The sequence below is a fragment of the Mobula hypostoma genome, chromosome 1 (assembly GCF_963921235.1).
Source record: "Mobula hypostoma chromosome 1, sMobHyp1.1, whole genome shotgun sequence".
Taxonomy (NCBI): domain Eukaryota; kingdom Metazoa; phylum Chordata; class Chondrichthyes; order Myliobatiformes; family Myliobatidae; genus Mobula; species Mobula hypostoma.
Genome location: NC_086097.1, coordinates 219,933,098 through 219,953,691, shown reverse-complemented (window position 1 = coordinate 219,953,691; position 20,594 = coordinate 219,933,098). Strand labels below are relative to the sequence as shown.

Genomic DNA, 20,594 nt, shown 5'->3' with positions numbered 1-20,594 from the left:
TCGACGTTTCGACAAAGCATTCAGTAATTTCACTGGTGCACAGGGTTCAGCATCTTAGTAAATTATCTTTTGTTATTTAAAAACATATAAAGGGTGCCTCTAAATGCAGCCAAACTTTAGGAATTGCCGTTAAGGTCCTCAGATAGGCACAGCATGATATTCTCTAAATACTGCTCCATCGGAGAGCAAGGACAAATGTGTGGTTTCAAACTGAATGCTTTTTAAATCAATGTCAAAGAGCATGGCATTGGATTTGTTTTGAATGTAATTTGCGGTTAAGGCTTGTCATTTTTTTAAGATGGTTTGGTCCAATTTGGGATAAATATAAAGTCTACCTAAACACCGTTCAGTTTTCTAGTAATTGACTAGCTGTGTCAGTGTGCAAGTGTAAAATGCGTGTATGTGTGTGTGTCTCTGTATGTGTGCATAAATTTATATGTATTTGTATGCAAAACGTATGGAGGGAATGATAGGATCAGACAATTTTTTTTCACTTTGAAATCACTTTCATCTTTAAAAAGCAACAACTGAGCTGGGTTCATAACAGAAGCAAATTATTAGGACTCCTGTGGTTCCCAAAGAGCAGAGTTGAGTAAAGCAGATGGTCTGAAATAAGATTCAGTTGTTATTTGTTAAAGGATGTGTTATCATGCATCAAAGATTGCTGAATGGAACAGACAATACAAGCAAAAGAAGCTTCAATGGGCCAGCTCATGCAATTGGTTGAAAAGATAGTTGTTCAAGAGAATAAAAAGTAAGGATACCTGTGCTGATCAAAGCTTCCTCCATCTTTATTTCCTGATTAGGAAAATACAAGAGTAATTAAGGTTAATGTTTTTTAGAATGGTAAAAATTATTCACAATGTAGCTGTCCATGCATTACCTGAGGAAAAATGTCAAGTGGTTAAAATAGAGAGAGAAGGTAACCTTTGACATGAGAAATAATTAAGAGAACATGGTTTGGAAATCCAAACTAAAAGGGGGAACAATATCAGTTTTGTTTTAATGTAAATTAGATCAGTTAGGATGGTAAGACTCTGTACACACTTCCTCAGCAGTGAAAACATGGGTAGACTTCAACTTTAGTGTAAGTGTAAAACGGATGACAGCATATCACCGGCTCCTTTCAATCTCTCCTGTCTGATATTCTCAGTCGCTTCAATGAAAAGAAAAAAAGGGAAAATGGCTGTCAGTACCAATCTTGCACAATCATCTATCAAATTTATCCCTATGGCACTGTTTATCTAATTTTAACCTAAATTTCAATAGCATGGCAAGTTTCATGCTAAGAATAGCTGCTTATATGACTGCATTAAATAAACATTTCTCAGTATCCCTTTCATAGACTGTTTTATCACTTCCAGAACAGTCATACTGCCATAGAGTAATACAGAATGGAAACAACCCTTCGACCTATCCAGTCCATGTTGTCAATACACTTACACTAATCCTATTTTAACCTCATTTTATTCTCCTCACATTCTCATCAACCAACTCCCCACCCCCACCAAGATTCCGACACTCACCTACAGACTAGGGTCAGTTTACAATGGTCAACTAACCTACCAATCGACACATCTTGGGAATGTGTGAGGAAACAGGACTCCCTGAAATTTATACTCTATGTGAATCCATAGCAGACCTTCCTTGGTTGCAATTACCAAGATGACTTTTCTCCTTCTTTTAAAATATCATACATCCTTGTCAAAGCGAGGGAGTGGCAAATAAGTTAATTAATCCTCTTTAAATAAGCTGCTGAAAATATGTTGACCATTAATAGGTTAAAATCAATGTGCTTTCAAGACTCAGCAATAACAGAGCATACAAAACGATATGCCTGACTTTGTTGGCAGCTTCATGACTAACAACAGAGTTTTTAGTAAGCTTTCCTCAGTCAAAAATGTGGATGTAGTAAATACCTTATTTTTTATGGATGCTAAAAAGTGACTCACAGATGATCACTCGCTTATGAAGTGTTTATAATTATATTAGATTAATAACCATTGTTAATAACCATTGACATTAATGTGTAGAAATGTACACCAGGAACATTTTGGAAAATGAACCCAGGAAGTATAGATTTTTATGACTGATAGGAAAAACAGAGTGAACCAGTAGGCTTAAAAACTGATATGCTTTCGTGTCATATTCTGTGCTGTCAGGTCCTATATAGCATTGTGCTTTACACTGGACTCTCAAGATAGATATGCCTATGAAAGTTCTCAGTCATCCAGGTCATTGTATATCAAGCAGTAGTGAATCAAGGCAAATGGACTTGAGGTGTTGTCTAGAAGACGTTTCGCCACTCATTTGAGAGGCTTCTTCAGTTCTGATCCATGGTGCGCAGTTTGCTAGCTTATAAGCTCAATGAGTTGTTTAAAGATACAGCAATCTTGCGAGAGTCGTTGAGTCATAGAGGTAATGAGAGGGTCATTAGTCGTATCTTTACATGAATGGAGGTTTCAACTGCTGTGGAGATGCCAGGGTACAGATGTAAGGACTACATTGTAAGTAGCTGATAGGTGGTGTTGTTCCCCACTCCTCTGTTCAGAGATGGGTTTTCCAGTTTGACAAAGATAGCTTCTTTAATCACTCTTTCAAACCACCTGTCCTCCCTGACCAAAATGTGCCCATTGTTATTACCAAAGGAGTGTCCCTTGTCCTTTACATGTAGATTTACAGCTGAGTCTTGATCTGAGGAGTCTCTTAAACTGGGCCATCGGTTTGTGCACACCCACACAGATCAGTACCCACAGTTTGACTCTCATCACCCATGAGAACATAAGTTATCAGAACACTACATCACTGAGCCAAGAATGTGCCCACCAACATTACAGCTAAAGATAAGGAGCGCAAGTATTTGAGAGAAGTTGAAAACTTGCGGCTATCTTTCATCAAGACAGCAACGAAAACCAGCAGGGACATCAGCCCAGCAGACAGAGGAAAGGAGCAAAGTGGATGGAAAAACGTAGTCATCCCATATGTAGCTGGAGTTTCAGAGAAACTCAGAAGGATTTTCAACAAACTCAAAATCCCTGTGTTTTTTAAACCTACAAACACACTCAGACAGAAACTCATCCACCCCAAGGATTCTACCCCCAAACATAAACAAGGCAATATTGTATATGCTATCCATTGCACTGAGAACTGCACAGATCTGTATAACCGGCGAGACAAAACAACCACATCACTGCACATTTTGGACAGGGAGGACAGGTGGTTTAAAAGAGAGGTTAAAGAAGCTATCTTTGTTAAACTGGAAAACCCATCCCTGAACAGAGGGGTGGGGAACGACAACACCTATCAGTTACTTACAATGTAGTCCAAACATCTCTACCCCGGTGTCTTCACAACAGTTCACACCTCCATTCATGTAAAGATAAGACTAATGACCCCCTCATTACCCCCATAACTCTTAGCGACCCTGGTGTGATTGCTATACCTTTAAACAATTCACGGGGTTTATAAGCCGAAAAACTGCCCATCATGGATCAGAAATGAAGAAGCCTCAAAGATGAGTGGCGAAACGTCTTCTAGACAACACAGCAAGTCCAGTTGCCTTGATTTACTACTGCTTGATACTCAAGATAGATAGAATCCACTTTGTCAGAAAGTTGTACTGTAACTAAATGTTAAATAAAGAGTGATGCAGCATTCCGATCCATTTCAAATATTGTAGACTTTCATGAGGATTTCACCTGAAAAGTGAAGAACAATGGGGATGAATTAAATTTTACTGGTGAAGAGCAAATTCACATACAGTATGCAGGCAAGAATAGAAATACACATTTGGTTTTATAATTCTCTTACTATTAGGCGTTGACTCCCTGTGAAGAGAGCTTAGAATAATTGTCATCCATTGTCATCAGAAAATTACAACAAGGATTACCTGTTTCTGCACCCTTAGTCCGGGGAGTGCATTGTTTGTGTCCTTGGCAACTTCTTAGTTCCATTAACTGTATATGCAACTGATTAAGGATTTCCCGGTCAACCATGTGTACTGTATTTGTCAGCTGAAACCACAAAACCAAAGCAGAACATTTCAATGAATGATGCACTTTACATCTACATTGTCAGAACTGACGACTTCTGTGTTTAAATGAGGGGAATCTTTATTCCCAAAATATTTAGTGATAACATTTCTGAGTCCAAAGGCCATAGGAGCCGGGAAGGACCTGTTACACAATTTTAAGAATACATTATATCTGTGAAATTTGCACCATTTAAGTCTGTCTCTGTAATGGCAGTCATGAGATGATCTGAAAAGGATTAAAACAATAAAGTATAATCAAAGGCCTGCTGAGTCATCAGCTGCTGGGAAGGAGGTATTTTCTGTTCTTGGGTTGGATATCATTTCATATCATATCAGGCCAAACCAGGACTATGTACCCCTGGCTGATTGTGGTTTGCTGCTGTCTACAGAGATAGCTTCAGAGACCCTTAGCTACTTCTACACTGCAGAGGGATTGATGTTTTAGATTAGCACAAGGGAACCAACCCTCCCTACTTCCCCAAAGTCATGTTGTCCATCTCTCTTGGATTTGCTGCAAGGTTCACCTACACACACGTGTCAGGTCAGGGCAGCAGAAAGGGTTACTGGCGGCAGTCTACCATCACTGCAGGACTTTTCATAGAGTCATAGAAAAATACAGCACAGAAACAGGCCCTTCGGCCAATCTAGTCCATGCCGAACCATTTAAGCTGCCTACTCCCATCGACCTGCACTGGAACCATAGCCTTCCATATCCCTACCATCCGTGTACCTATCCAAACTTCTCTTAAACATTGAAATCAAGCTCGCATGCACCACTTGCACTGGCAGCTGGTTCCACACTCTCATGACCCTCCCCTTGAGTGAAGAAGTCTCCCCTCATGTTCCCCTTAAACTTTTCACCCTTCACCTATAACTTCTAATTGTAGTTCCACCAAACCTGAGTGAAGATGTGTCTGTCCAGGGCGAAACGGCTGGCAGGAAAATCATTGCAGACACTACCCAACCAGCAAACTGGCCTTTCCAAAAGCTCCCTTCTGGAAAGCACTATAGGGCTATTAAAACAAAAACAAAAACCATGCCATATTAAAAGTTTCTTCCCCAGGCCGTGAATATGATCAACTATTTTAGTTAGCCTCCATTCAACCTCTCTACATATTACCTCAGTAACTGCTTTAAATTGTAAACACTTTAAAACTACTTTTATTCCATACCTGTACTTTAACCTCTAAGTTTATTTTTCATAATCCTTTATTTTATTAGTAACTGTTGAATGTTGTTATTTTGTTGCATGTCATGCCAACACACCACAGATAATTTCTAATATATGTAAATGTATACGGATAAAGATATACTTGATCCTTGATGCTCTGCATTTCTTAAGTGTCATTTTTGTAACATCCTTCCTGTTGCATGGAATACATATTCACCCAGGTCTGTCAACTCCCTAATGTTAATTTCTATCAGATACCTATAAAGCAGCCACTTTAAGAGAATCAGAAATAACAGTTATTGTAGTTTTGCAAGATTTGATAACATTGAAACAGATTCTTTGGTTTTGTAAGTTAAGGAAGCATTCGTGCTTTGACTGAGTCTCCTTCCACCTTTCTTGAGCTCATCTCATGAACTTATCCACATTTCCTATGTGCTTTATTTATTTATTCATCAACGATACAGCTGAGACAAGCCTTTCCTGCCCAACGAGCCGCACTGCACAGCAGCCCATCATTAAACCCCATCCTAATCATGGGACAATTTACAATGATCTATTAATCTACTAATCTTTGGAATATGCGAAGAATCCCACACTTTCAAAGGGAGGACTAATAAACTCTTTACAGTTGTCACCGGAACGGAACTCTGTACTCCTTTATCCTGAGCTCTAATAGTGTTGCATTATCATGGCATGCTTTCATGGCAATCTCCCTACCAATTACTAATGGCGAGTATTTTGGGAAATTATAACACTTTACCATTGACTGCTCTTCGGATACATGTAAGGGGAGATACTCTCTTCAGTTTGCAGGTCATGGTGCATGGGTCCATGGCGCAGAAGGGAAAGAGGGACAAGTGGGGAACATGGACACAGGGGACTCAATAGTCAGAGGAACATGACAGGAGATTCTGTGGACGTAAAACAGACACCCGAATGCTATGTTGTCTCCCAGGAGCCAGGGTTAGGGATGTCCACTATGGGGGGGGAGGGAGGGTAGCCAGATGTCTTGGTACCTATCGGTACCAGTGACATAGGAAGGAAAAGCAAAGAGGTCCTGAAGAGAACATTTAGAGAGCTGGGAAGAAACTTGAGAAGAAGGACAACCAGGGTAGTAATTTCTGGATTGCTACCTGTGCCAGGCACCAGTGAGGGTAGAAACAGGATGATCTGGCAGATTATTGCATGGCTGAGAAGCTGGTGCAGGGAGCAGGGCTTCAGGTTTCAGATCATTGGGATCTCCTCTGGGGGAGGTATGAGCTGTTCAATAGTGACGGTTGCACCTGAACCCAAGGGGGACAAATATTCTCATGGGCAGATTTGTTAGAGCGGTTGGGGAGGTTTAAACTAATTTGGTAGGGGGATAGGAACTAGAGTGAAGGGACTCAGGATAGGACGGATGGTGAGAAAGCAAAGATAGTGTGCAGCCAAACTGTCAGGATAGATAAAGGGGATGCAGTGGATGCTGTACATTTGGACTTTCAGAAGGACTTTGACAAGGTGCCACACATGAGGCTGCTTGCCAAGTTAAGAGCCCATGGTATTACAGAGCCTTGCTTAGAGCATTGGCTGATTGATCAGAGGCAGCAAGTGGGAATAAAAGAATCATTGTCTGCTTGGCTGCCAGTGACTAGTGGTGTTCACAGGGGTCAGTGTTGGGACTGCTTCTTTTTATGCTGTATACCAATAACTTAGATGATAGAATAAATGGCTTTGCTGTCAAGTTTGCAGATGATACGAAGATTGGTGCAGGAGCAGTTAATACTGAGGAAACAGGTAGGCTGTAGAAGGACTTAGTCAGATTAGGAGAATGGGCAAGAAAGTAGCAAATGAAATACAACGTTGGAAAATGCATGGTCATGCACTTTGGTAGTAGAAATAAATGTGTGGACTATTTTCTAAACAGGGAGAAAATCCAAAAATCTGAGATGCAAAAGGAATCTTTGTGCAGAACACCCTAAAGGCTAACTTGCAGGTTGAGTCAGTGATGAGGAAGGCAACTGCAACGTTAGCATTCATTTCAAGAGGTCTGGAATACAAGAGCAAGGATGTGATGCTGAGGCTTTATAAGGCACTGGTGAGGCCTCACCTTGAGTATTGTGAACAGTTTTGGGCCCCTCATCTTAGAACCCTCATCTTGGAGAGGGTTCAGAGGAGGTCCATAAGAGTGACTTCAGGAATTAAAGGGTTATCATACGAGGAACGTTTGATGGCTCTGAGTCTGTACTCACTGGAATTTAGAAGGATGAAAGGGGATCTCATTGAAACCTTTCAGATTTTGAAAGGCCTAGATAGAGTAGATGTGGAAAGGATGTTTCCTATGGTGGGGGAGTGTAGGAGAAGAGGGCACAGCCTCAGGATAAAGGGGCGTCCATTTAAAACAGAGATATGGAGAAATTTCTTTAGCCAGAGGGTGATGTATTTATGGAATTTGTTACCACAAGCAGCTGTGGAGGCCAGGTTGTTGGATATATTTCAGGTGGAGCTTGATAGGTTCTTGATTGGCCACGGCATCAAAGGTTACAGGCAGAAGGTTGGGGAGTGGGAGGGGAAAAAAGAATCAGCCATGATTGAATGGCGGAGCAGACGCGATGGGACAGATGGCAACAGCCTAATTCTGCTACAATATCTTATGGTCATTTCAAAGAAAGAAATAGAGATCAGTTAGACAAAATAACTTGGGAAAAACGAATGTTAGAAAATACTGTACTGGGAAATATGTACACTTCATGGATGGTATAAAATTGATGAAGGTAGGGATTTCAGATAACTCATTATTAAACACATTACTGTGAAACCCCATCCAACCAACAGAGTATGTCACAAGATCTGGAAGCAATTGCACATGATACTAAGCTGTCCTTACAAGCAGTATTTTCAGTCTTTGGAACTTTGAAAATGGCCTTTAGTTTTTTTTCTTCACTGGCTGTAAGCATTGGCAACAACCTTCAAATCAATGTAAGATACCTCTCATTGAAAAACGTGCATTTGCTTCACATTCAGTCAGGATTCGTACAATCTCTTAAACAGTCTTTTTCTGTGTTTGTGCTCAAGGCATTCATCAGATCAGCTTGGTTATGACAATAATGATCTAGTCTTTGCAATACTTTATCCACGATGGCTTGGAAAATTACAGGCCAACCTGACTTCTTAGCATAAGTTTGTTGCATGCTGTACCTAGAGTTCATTGTAAGTTTTTATGGCTGGGTCCTGTGAACTGTCATTTTCAATCATAAACATAAGAAAGTCTGCGGTGCTGGAAATCCAGAGCAACACATAGAAAATGCTGGAGGAGCTCAATGGTTAGGCAGCATCCATGGAAATGAATAAACAAGCGATGTTTTGGGCTGAGACCATTCTTCAGTTCTGGGAAGGAATGGGGAAGGATCAAAAAAGGTGGGGGTAGGGGACTGGAAGGTGATAGGTGAAGGCAGGTGGGTGGGAAAGGTCAAGGGCTAGAGAAGACGAAATCTGATAGGAGAGGAGAGTAGACCATAGGAAAAAGAGAAGGAGGAGGGGCATCAGGGGGAAGTGATAGGCAAAATGTCAAAGTGGGGAATGGGGGGGGATTTTTTTATTGGAAGGACAAATCAATATTCATGCCATTAGGTTGGAGGCAACTCAAACGGATTGTAGTGTGTTGCTTCTCCACTCCGAGGATGGCCTCATCTTGACATGAGAAGAGGTATGGCAATGTTTGCCAACAGAGGAGATGTCACAGGCAAGTTTTTTACGCAGACAGTGGTAAGTGGGTAGAATGGGCTGCCGGCGATGGTGGTGGAGGCGGATACAATAGGGTCTCTTAAGAGACTCCTGGGTATGTACATGGAGCTTAGAAAAATAGAGAGCTCGGGGAAACCCTAGGTAATTTCTAAAATAAGTACATGTTTGGCACAGCATTGTGGGCCAAGGGGCCTGTATTGTGCTGTGGGTTTTCTATGTTTCTAATGCTCTTTAAGTGTAGACATGGGAAAGAACCAAAGTTGGTTCAATTTGCAAAGCAGCATTCGGATCCTGTTAATTCTCTGTACACTTCTTGTGTCTTGGGCATTGCCTATTATTCATCTCCACGGCTTGATGTAGTGTGACTTTTTCATTCAGCGTTGCTGCTTTTGTCACTTCTGGCATGGCCCATCTAGTCAGTTTTCACATTCATACCATTTTGTTTAACTTATAAATTTTTTTTCAGCTTGACAACTTAGAGTACACAGGATTGGTCACAGCTTGCATTACACCAAGTCTACATCTGATCTGTTTTATTTGTATACATTGTCTCTGTTTCTCTGATGTAGCTGTCTCTGAACATGTCTTACATTTCCAGAGATGTGTCAAGGTGAGATTGAAGTGTCAAGCATTCTTTCAATCTATCTTCAATTGTCTCCGCTTTCTTTTCATAGTTTGCTGCATTGATTGTCAGCTGTATTTGTTGCCTGAGTAACACATCCAAAATGCTGGAGGAACCCACTAGGTCAGGCTGCATCTATGGAGAGAAATAAACAGTCGACGTTTCAGCTGTGACCCTTCATCAAGGCTCATCTGTACCTGAAACATCAACTTTTCATTCCTCTCCATAGATGCCGCCTGACCTCCTGAGTTCCTCCAGCAATTTGTGTGTGTGTGTTACTCTGGATTTCCAGCATCTGCAGAATCTCTAGTATTTATGAACGTGTTGCCTATTGCTTTGCACTCTCTACACCACTTCAGCTTGAATGTTGCGGTTCATAACATAATCAGTCAGAACATCCATCAGTGACGTGGCTAAGCATGGCATATGCTACATGGCAGCCTATGAACATGGTACATGCAGAGGCCTTGCACAAAGGAGGTTCCATGTAAGTGTTTCCATGCTAACATTGCAAAGAAAAAAGAACAGTTTTGGAGGAATTGTTGCCAAGTGAGAGCTCTCAGCGGTCTTCAATAATCCCAAATAGACCACCATCCCCAACGTCAGTTTGAAAAAAAAAACAAGAGTGCATTGAGACACACATACAAAGAAGTAATGGCTCATTAGCTAGACAGAATACTTTGAATTTAACATATATGCACTTCAAGCTGCAGATTCACACAGAATGTTCCAGACTGCATGTGATTATGCAGAATTGCATTGCTCAAAGTCAGACATCCCACCTCTCCCAGAAGTTCTGGGAGTCTCCCGCATATTGATAGCGGCTCCCTGATGCCCGGAAATTATGTACAATATCCCGCAAATTAATTTTTTTGAGAGGGAGAGCCAGAGCGAGAGCAAGCATCCTGATTGGTCTCTCTTCGTGCTAGGTAGACCTATCAGTTTTCTCTGTGGGCAGGCTTTACAGTCGACCTCAAAAATAATGAGAGTGTTGCTCGCTGCGCTGTTTGCAACAGTGACTTTTCTATTGCCTATGGTGGGTTAAAATGTAAAAGGCATGTTGAGGCGAGTTTAACAGGTATCATTCGTTCATTAGCATAGCTAATGTTATTTAAACTAGCTGGCTAGCTGCTAAGGAGCTACTCTATTGATGTCCAAACCCCCTCTAGACTTGCTTAAAGTTGTAATAGAATAAACATGATAATATAATATAAGTACATATTTTAATGTCACATTTTCTGCATATACCCAACTTGGTTTACAGATTAGACAAAATCACTAAACAAAGTATTACATACGCCTTTGGAGGTCAACTGACGGGGGGGGGAGGGTGGATATGGGGTTGTGGGGAGCAGGGGTGCTACCTCCCTTAAAAGGTGGTGCTACCTCCCTGAAATGAGTTTTTGCAGGGTGGGATGTCTGCAAAGTTTGCATAGCACATGACCAACCTATCAGTCAAATCGTAATTTAAGCAAGCACGCACGTGAATATGATTCATGCTTAAAAATGCACCACTTCGGTCTTTTTCTAGTGCTTGTTAAACCTCCTTCTCTTGCAGTGTTGCATTTACCCTTTTAAGCTGCAGAAAGTTCTGCACCTACTAGCTCTTCAGCTATTTTCTACCCAAGTCCACCCAACATATTTCAGGCCTGAATTCTTGTAGATCAGAGTTTCCTGCCCTTAACCACCCCCTTCCGTATCTCTTTCCACTGCACACAATGTATTCTGAACTGTGCTTAGACAGCATCTAAGTCTTTGGGCAGGTTTGTTGCTAAGATGTATAGTGGCTGCAAATGTCGCCACAGCCCCATGTCTTCTTTTAATGCAATGGAACAATCAGAACTTTAAATCTAGGTTTCAACAGTAGATAAACACAAGCAAAGGCTTCCATCATCTTGGGATGAATGTAGTTTTGATTGCTGATAACAAAGCACAAAATCTCCTTACTTGATATGGATCGTTGTTCATGTCAAAATACTCAAGAAAGCCAGTGGCAAATTCACAGAAAAGGATGTTGTGAGTCTCGTTGATGGTTCGTAGACACCAATATGTGTTATTGTTGGAACTTGTACATGCGCAGAAAGATCCTACTGTAATAAAAAGGAAAAGCTTTTTTTCAGGTTAATGTCAACAGAAAGACAATGTTTCTGAATGCAATCCAATTAATGGGTGCAAAAGGTAGATGATAGGGGTAATTATCTTATACCCAGTCCATGTATCCTTTTCCTTTCCTTTGAAGGCGAAGTATTTAGTAAGTGCTTGAACCACTGCCACCTGTTTTTTGCTCCCTACTGAGTTGCAGATTATTTCTAGCAAGTTCAAAGGAGAATTCTCCTGCTGTGTACAGACAAACAATTTCACAATCAAAATGAAAACCAGCGATGGATGTGTAATTTCATTAATGCACACACTTTTTATTTTGGTCCTGTTTTATTTGAATAACCAAAATGAAATATTTTAATTAGCAATTAAGGAATTAAATTAATCAATTTCAATGAATTAAGTTGACTAGTTGAGCACATCTGACTCAAAAGGGTCACCTCGTCTAACCAGCAAAGGGCTGAAATAAAAGAACCATGAAGAAGTTTGCACAAACAATTTTTGCTCATTTACAAAGGTCTACAGCAGCAGAATTGAGTTCTTTGTTCTTTGTACACGTTAAACTCTGCTTTGGAAATTCAATTCCATTGAAATAAATAGAAATGAGGAATGTTTATGTCCATATACACCCAGAGACATCCTGCCCTGGCAGTTTCTTAGAAATCCTGGAACAGAGAAATACATAAACATTTTTTCTAAAGTGCATATTTGACCACTGAAGTGTATGATTCTGGCATTTTTTTATACAACTGTCATATTGAACTTAATTGGAGAATGCAAGTTGCATATAGTCCACAACATATGCAAGGTGACTTCTGACGAAGAACGCTCCATTCGGTATAGGACAGGTGAGCCTTACATCAGTAGTGGGAAAGTTATTGGAAGGTATTCTAAGAGACGAGATGTACGTTTGTATAAGTATTTGGATAGACATGGGCTGATTAGGGACAGTCAGCATGGCTTCGTGAATGGTAGGCTGTGTCTAACCAATCTTTTTCGAGGAGGTTACTAGAAAAGTTGATGAAGGCAAGCCAGTGGATATTGTCTATGTGGACCGCAGCAAGGCATTTGACAAAGTTCTGCATGGGAGGTTGTTAAGAAGATTCTTTCTTTCTTTTTAAATCTTTTTATTGAATAAGTATACAAAAGGTAAACCATAAAGGCACTAATACACTGTTAAAAATTACAGGAGATATTAATACAGAAAAAAAAATTGATACAAACAGTGCAATTTAATCATAAAATAATAAGGTAAAATAATAGTATACTGATTTTTAAATATATATATATCAATAGAGAAAAGGAAAAAAAACCCCAAAAAAACCCACCGTGCAACTAAACTAAAAGCAAAGCAAAGCAATGGACTAACTTGGAAACAGGTAGAGTTAACGAACTTAGAATCACGTCCTCAAACCCGACCTCCATTAAAAACAGTTAAAAAAAAAGCAAGAAGGGAATATAAATATGGAACAAAAGAGAAAAAAAATTACACTAAATGAAAATATTGAATAAAAGATCTCCAGGTCTGTTCAAATTTAAGTGAGGAATCGTAAAGATTACTTCTAACTTTCTCCAAATTTAAGCATAATATCGTCTGGGAAAACCAAAAAAAGGTAGTTGGAGCATTAGGCTCTTTCCAATGTTGTAAGATACATCTTTTCGCCATTGAAGTAAGAAATGCAATCATTCTACGGGCTGAAGGGGAAAGATTACTGGAAATTTTAGGTAATCCAAAGATAGCAGTAATAGGATGAGGAGAGATATCTATATTCAATACCTTTGAGATAATATTAAAAATGTCTCTCCAAAAAGTTTCCAGAGTAGGACAAGACCAGAACAAATGAGTTAAAGAGGCTATCTGCCCTGGACATCTATCACAAAAAGGATTAATATGAGAATAAAAACGAGCTAATTTATCTTTGGACATATGTGCTCGATGAACAACTTTAAATTGAATTAGGGAATGTTTAGCACAGATAGAGGAAGTATTGACTAATTGTAAAATCTGCCCCCAGTCATCCACGGAAATAATAGAACCCAATTCTTGTTCCCAATCTGACCTAATCTTATCAAATGGAGCTTTCCTAAGTTTCATAATAATATTATAAATAATAGCCGTTGCACCTTTCTGACATGGATTAAAGTTAATTATAGTATCTAAAATATATGTAGGAGGGAGCATTGGAATGGAAGAAAGTATAGTAGTTAGGAAATTTCTAACTTGTAGATATCTAAAAAAATGTATTCTTGGTAAATTATATTTATTAGATAATTGTTCAAAAGACATACGGGAACCATCTAAAAATAAATCCAAAAACCGTGAGATACCCTTAGTCTTCCAAATTTGAAACGCAAGATCCGTGAAAGAGGGAGAAAAAAATGTTACCTAAAATAGGGATCACTAGCCCAAATTGGTTAAGATCGAAAAATTTTCTGAATTGAAACCAAATACGTAAGGTATATTTAACTATCGGGTTAGAGACCAGTTTGAGGCGTTTCAAATCGAAAGGAAGAGAGGAACCTAAAATAGAGCCAAGTGCATAGCCCTGAGCAGATTATAATTCCAATACTGCCCATTTAGGAATGGATAGTGTATGTTGGTTAAGTAACCAAAATTTCATATGTCGAATATTAATTGCCCAATAATAAAATCTAAAGTTAAGTAATGCTAGACTTCCATCTCTCTTAGCTTTCTGTAAATGTATTTTACCCAGTCTCGGGTTTTTATTTTGCCAAATAAATGAAGAAATTTTAGAGTCAACTTTATCAAAAAAAGATTTTGGAACAAAAATCGGTAATGCCTGAAATATATATAAAAATTTTGGAAGAATAAACATCTTAACTGCATTAATATGACCAATCAAAGTTAAATATAATGGAAACCATTTAGATGAAAGTTGAGTAATATGATCAATTAAGGGTAAAAAATTAGTCTTAAATAAATCTTTGTGTTTACAAGTAATTTTAATCCCAAGATATGAGAAATAATTATTAATCAATTTAAACGGAAAGTTATGATACAAGGGAAGTTGTTTATTAATCGGAAAAAGTTCACTCTTACTAAGATTTAATTTATAACCTGAAAAAAGACTAAATTGTGCTAATAAATCTAAAGCAGCAGGGATAGATTTTTGAGGATTAGAAATATATAAAAGTAAGTCATCAGCATAGAGTGATATTTTATGGGACTTTAAGCCCCGAGTTATCCCAATAATATTTGGAGATACTCGAATGGCAATTGCAAGAGGTTCTAATGCAATATCAAATAATAAAGGACTAAGAGGACAACCTTGTCCAGTACCTCGAAAAAGAGGGAAAAAAGGTGAGCTTAAAGAGTTAGTACGGACCGAGGCCATAGGAGAATGATATAACAGTTTGATCCAGGATATAAATTTCGAGCTAAACTTAAACAGTTCAAGCACCTTAAATAAGTAAGGCCATTCTACTCTATCAAAAGCTTTTTCAGCATCTAAAGAGATAACACACTCAGGAACATTTTGTGAGGGGGTATAAACAATATTTAACAGTGTGCAAATGTTATAGAAAGAGTAACGACCTTTAATAAAACCCGTTTGGTCTTCCGAAATAATAAAAGGGAGTACTTTTTCTAATCTGTTTGCTAATAATTTAGAAAAAATTTTAGAATCAACATTTAATAAAGATATTGGTCTATAAGATGCACATTGAGCAGGATCTTTATCCTTCTTTAATATTAGAGAGATTGACGCTGTATAGAAGGATTCGGGAAGTTTACCAACTTTTAATGAAGCCTCCAAAACCCTACAGAACCAAGGGATTAATGAAGGTGCAAAAAACTTATAAAATTCCGCGGTAAACCCATCAGGGCCAGGAGCTTTCCCCAGGTTCATAGAGGAAATAACATTCTTAATCTCATCAGTGGTAATGGGAGTATCTAGCATAGAAGACATATCCTGTGAAATCTCAGGGAAATCTAGGTTATCTAAAAAGTCATTCATATATTTAGAGTCTCGTAAAGACTCAGATTGATATAAGGAAGAATAAAAATCAAAGAAGGTTTGATTAATCTCCGCATGATCAAATATCAGTCGATCATTTTGATTATAAATCTGATTAATTTGAGATTTAGTATAATTAGACTTCAGTTGGTTAGCCAACAGTTTACCAACTTTGTCACTGTGTACATAAAATTCACTTGTTTTCTTTAATTGGTTTACAATCGAGGACGAAAGTAATAAACTGTGTTCCATTTGAAGTTCAGTTCTTTGTTTATACAACTCCTCAGAGGGAGCTGTAACATATTTCTTACCAATTTCCTTAATCTTGTCCACAATTAGCAGCTCCTCCTGCTTCAGCTTCTTCCCCAAAGCAGCAGAATACGAGATAATCTGACCACGAATATAAACTTTAAAAGTATCCCAAAGAGTGTTCACAGAAATATCCTCTGTGTAGTTGATTGTAAAAAAAAGATCAATCTGTTCATTCATAAAGTTAACAAAATCCGAGTCCTGAAGCAACAGCGAATTAAAACGCCATTGTCTATTATTTTGTGTATTGACCTGAATTTTAATAGAAAGCTTAAGTGGCGCATGATCCGAAATGGTTATAGAGTCATAATCACATTTAATCACTGAAGAGATAAGCCAAGAGTCAATAAAGAAATAATCAATTCTTGAATAGGAATGGTGAACATGTGAAAAAAAAAGAAAAATCTTTTTCCTGAGGATGTAAAAAACGCCAAATGTCCGTCGACCCAGAATCAGAGAGGAATGAGTTAATCAAAGTTGCAGATTTATTAGGTAGGGTCCGTAGAGGAGCCGAACGGTCCAAAACTGGAGATAAACAAGTATTAAGATCTCCGCCCCAGATCAATGAAAACTCATTCAAATTCGGGAACCGATTAAATGATGATTTATAAAATTCCGGACAGTCCATATTGGGAGCATAAACGTTAACCAAAACTACCTTTTTATTAAATAGTAGACCACTAACCAGTAGAAATCTACCATTCGGATCAGAGATAATATCACGTTGTACAAAAGTAACTGAGGAGTCTATAAAAATAGAGACGCCTCGAATATTAGCGTTAGAGTTCGAATGAAACTGTTGATCCTTTCAGAATTTAAAAAAACGTAGTCTGTCCCCCCCCTCCGCACATGGGTCTCTTGTAAAAATAGAACATGTGCTTTAAGTCTCCGGAATACTTTAAAAACTTTTTTCCTTTTAATAGGATGATTAAGACCATTAGTATTCCAGGAGACAAAATTAATAATAGACTCCATAAACCCTAAAGTCAACCCGCAAAAAAGAGGATTGACGATAGGTTCGACCCATGAACCGGAAAAGGGAACAGAACAAACCAGAGATAACGGGAAGGAGAACGCAACCAATGCTTCAGTAATGTAAATAGCCCAAGAAGAAAAAAGCTAAAACGTGAAGCCCCTCCCACCACCCCCCCACCCCATGACCCCAAGGCTAATTCTAAAGCAGACCCGCCAGAAAGAAGCAAGCACTAAAACTATCCCCATGACTTCCGATAGACGCTCACTAAAAAAAAGTGTAAATATAAAAAAGATCAGCTAGTTATAAAACAGTAGAAGAATAAAAAAAGTAGATCAATTAAGACAAACACGATATAAAACAGAGAAAAAGCCAGAAAATATAAAGAAAACTGTAACAGACCACAGACCCTATGATTAACCAAAAAAAAAGAAACAAAATTATTAATATAAACTAGTTAGGAAAACCTACAAAAAAAAAGTACATTTAAAGACTACGAAATTTAAGGCCTCAAAGGAAATACGCGAAATGACGCTGAGGGAATGACCACCCATAATCCCCAGGGAAAAAGAAAGGAATGACGCAGTTAGAAAGAAAGTTTGGCAACCATATTAATTAATCAAAAATAAACTTTTCTGCCCATATAAAGTAAACAAAAATTAAACCCGACAGATCCACAACCTCCGATCAAACGGAGATAATTAAAAATTACGATTAAGATGTTGAAGGTGAAAATTGATCCAGATAACTCTGGGCATCCGATGGAGATTCAAAAAAACGGAGAACCCTGTCAGGCGTGCGAATCCTTAAACGTGCTGGGTAAAGCAGCGCTGGTTTTAAATCCATCTTGTAGAGTTCTGACATCACAGATCTGTAACGAACCCGTTGATCCCGAATCTGTTTGCTGAAGTCCTCCACGAATCGGAACTGAAGATCCAAAAAATCAATGTAACCTTTAGATCGAACAAATCGAAGCAGTTTCTCCTTGTCTTGAAAGTAATGAAAACGTAAAATGACATGCCGAGGTTTGTCTGACTTAGATGAATACGATGGAACTCTGTGAGCCCGATCCAATAACGGTGGTTGGTCAGGAAATATGGTAGGAAATGCATCTTTTAAAAGTTGAGAAAAAAACTTTATAGGGTTGTCAGATTCAACAGCTTCACGAACACGAATAATTTGAATATTCTGCTGTCGCATTCTGGATTCTAAGTCAGAGTTTTTAAAAGTCAGAAAGTCCAGTTTTTTCTTCATTGTAGTAATTGTTTCTTCAATTTTCTCCATCTTGAGTTCATTTTGTTGCGTGGATTTTTGAAGATTAAATATAGCCGACTGATGTTCCGTGATAGATGTTTGCATTTTATCGATTGAATCGGCAATTTTCTGGAAATTAATTGAAATTTCCGCACGAATCAGCTCCGTTATAGAAGTAGAAATTTCCCTTTGAATTAGATCCGATATAGCTTTCAGAGTCAACGGTGGTTCAGTCGGAGGGAGATCGGTACCTTTCGGTCTAACCGGAGGTTTGCCGTCTTTCCCATTTTTTTCGTTCTTGGACATAGCAGACCTTAAAAGCATCCGAATATCAAAAAGCCCAATTTGTTTCAGATTCTTGTAAACGTCGATGCCTTAATGGTTAGTTAAATATAGCTGATCATAGGAAAAAAAACTCAGAGGTAATGGATCGAGTCAAGAACACGACTTCACTCCATGAGCTCTACCGGAAGTCCCCAAGAAGATTCAATCACTCAGCATTCAAGATGAGTTTGTAAATTGGATTAGATATCGGTTTTGTGGGAGAAGCCAGAGAGTGGTAATAGATGGTTGCCTCTCTGACTGGAGGTTTGTGCTTAGTGGTGTGCCGCAAGGATCGGTGCTGAGTCTGTTGTTGTTTGTCATTTATATCAACAATCTAGATGATAATGTGGTTAACTGTAATAGCAAACTTGCTGATGACAACATGATTGGGGGTATAGTGGACAGCGAGGAAGGCTATCATGGCTTACAGCTAGAAAAATGGGCTGAAAAATGCCAGGTGGAAATCAATGCAGAGGTGTGAGAGGTGTTGTGCTTTGGTAGGTCTTACACAGTGAATGGTAGGGCACTGAGGAGTATGCTAGAACAAAGGGATTTGGAAATACAGGTCCATAATTCATTGAAAATGGTGGTGCAGGTAGATAGGGTCGTGAAAAAAGCTTTTGCTACTTTGGCCTTCATAAATCAATATACTGAGTACGGGAGATGGGAAGTTATGTTGAGGTTCTCTAAGACATTGGTGAGGCCTAATTTGGAGTATTGTGTGCATCTTTGCTCACCCACCTACAGGAAAGATGTAAATAAGGTTGAAAGAGTACAGAGAAAATTTATAAGGATGTTGCCAGATCTGGAGGACCTGGGTTATAAGGAAAGATTGAATAGGATAGGACTTTATTCCTTGGAACGTGGATGGTTGAGGGGAGAGTTGATAGAGGTATACAAAATTATGATTGGTACAGTTAGGGTAAATGTAAGCAGACTTTTTCCACTGAGATTGGGTGAGACTACAACTAGAGGTCATGGGTTAAGGGTGAAAGGTGAAAAGTTTTAGGGGAACACGAGGGAAAACTTCTTCACTCAGAGGGTGCTGAGAGTATGGAATGAGCTGCCAGCACAAATGGTGCATGCAAATTTGATTTCAATGTTGAAGACAAGTTTGGATAGGTATACTTATGGTAGGGCTTTGTTCTGGGTGCAGGACAATGAGAGTAGGCAGTTTAAATGTTTCAGCATAGATGGGCTCAATGCTCTTTTTTTTCAATGACTATGATGATAGACGATAGTTGAAATTGCCAGCAGCCAGTCTTGTGGCAGCAGCAGAGAGATATTAGTCAGGTGGTGAGATACAAGCTCCACCATAGAGAGGATCATGACAGCGAAAGTTTTGTTGTCCCCTTTGCTACCTCCATAATGGCAGGGAGATCTTATTGATTGTTGATTATGGAAGGAGTTTGCAGTCAAGAAGAAGAATAGTGGGTAATAGTGGGTAACCTGTCTCTCGGTTTTTTTTGCACTACCTTACTTTCCATTTTTCTATTTTCTATTTATGATTTATAATTTAAAATTTTAAAATTTACTATCGATTTGTAATCCAGGGAGTGGGAAGCGCAGAATCAAATATCGCTGTGATCATTGTACGTTCTAGTATCAATTGTTTGGCGACAATAAAGTATAAAGTAAAGTAATCATCAAAGCTTCAATTGGTTAGGCAAAGCTACAACTTTAAAATTTCACCTCTGCTGTCAATAGAAGTCCTTTGGACTTCCCCTTTCTCTGTAATCTTCTTCAACCTCCTTCCAATTCTGACCTCTGTGAGCATGGTTGATGCTCATCGCTTTACCACTGAAGACCATGCCTTTAGCTGACAAAGCTTGGAAATCCCATTTCACAAATGTCTTCATCTTCCATCCTTTCTCTTTTTAACTAGGAAGCCTCAGAGCTCTGAGCACACATCTGTTCATCTGGCTTAAATTTTCTATGGTATTAGTTCAGAGTCAGGTTTTAAATTCTAAAGTGCTGCATAAGATGACTTTCATTGTGCTAATAAATACAAAATTTGTATTTGATAAATATTTGATGGGATTTGCCATCAAACCATGATGGCTTTAAGGGAAGTGTAGAGAAGTATGAGAAGCCAGTATATATTTTGG

The 20,594-nt window shown here is 38.8% G+C and overlaps 1 protein-coding gene across 12 annotated transcripts in view; it reads right to left on the bottom strand.

The window, feature by feature from the left end:
* sulf1 (sulfatase 1) overlaps nucleotides 1-20,594 on the bottom strand; it is a 383,460-nt gene that overhangs the window by 56,622 nt on the left and 306,244 nt on the right. For 11 of the 12 annotated variants that reach the window (XM_063064855.1, XM_063064868.1, XM_063064861.1 and 8 more), the window contains 3 exons: nucleotides 11,497-11,639; nucleotides 3,890-4,013; nucleotides 765-798 (listed from right to left, as the gene is read on the bottom strand). In XM_063064855.1, the coding sequence (XP_062920925.1) occupies nucleotides 765-798; nucleotides 3,890-4,013; nucleotides 11,497-11,639 (301 nt within the window). The remainder of the gene's footprint in view (nucleotides 1-764; nucleotides 799-3,889; nucleotides 4,014-11,496; nucleotides 11,640-20,594) is intronic. The other variant, XM_063064927.1, reaches the window with a different exon arrangement.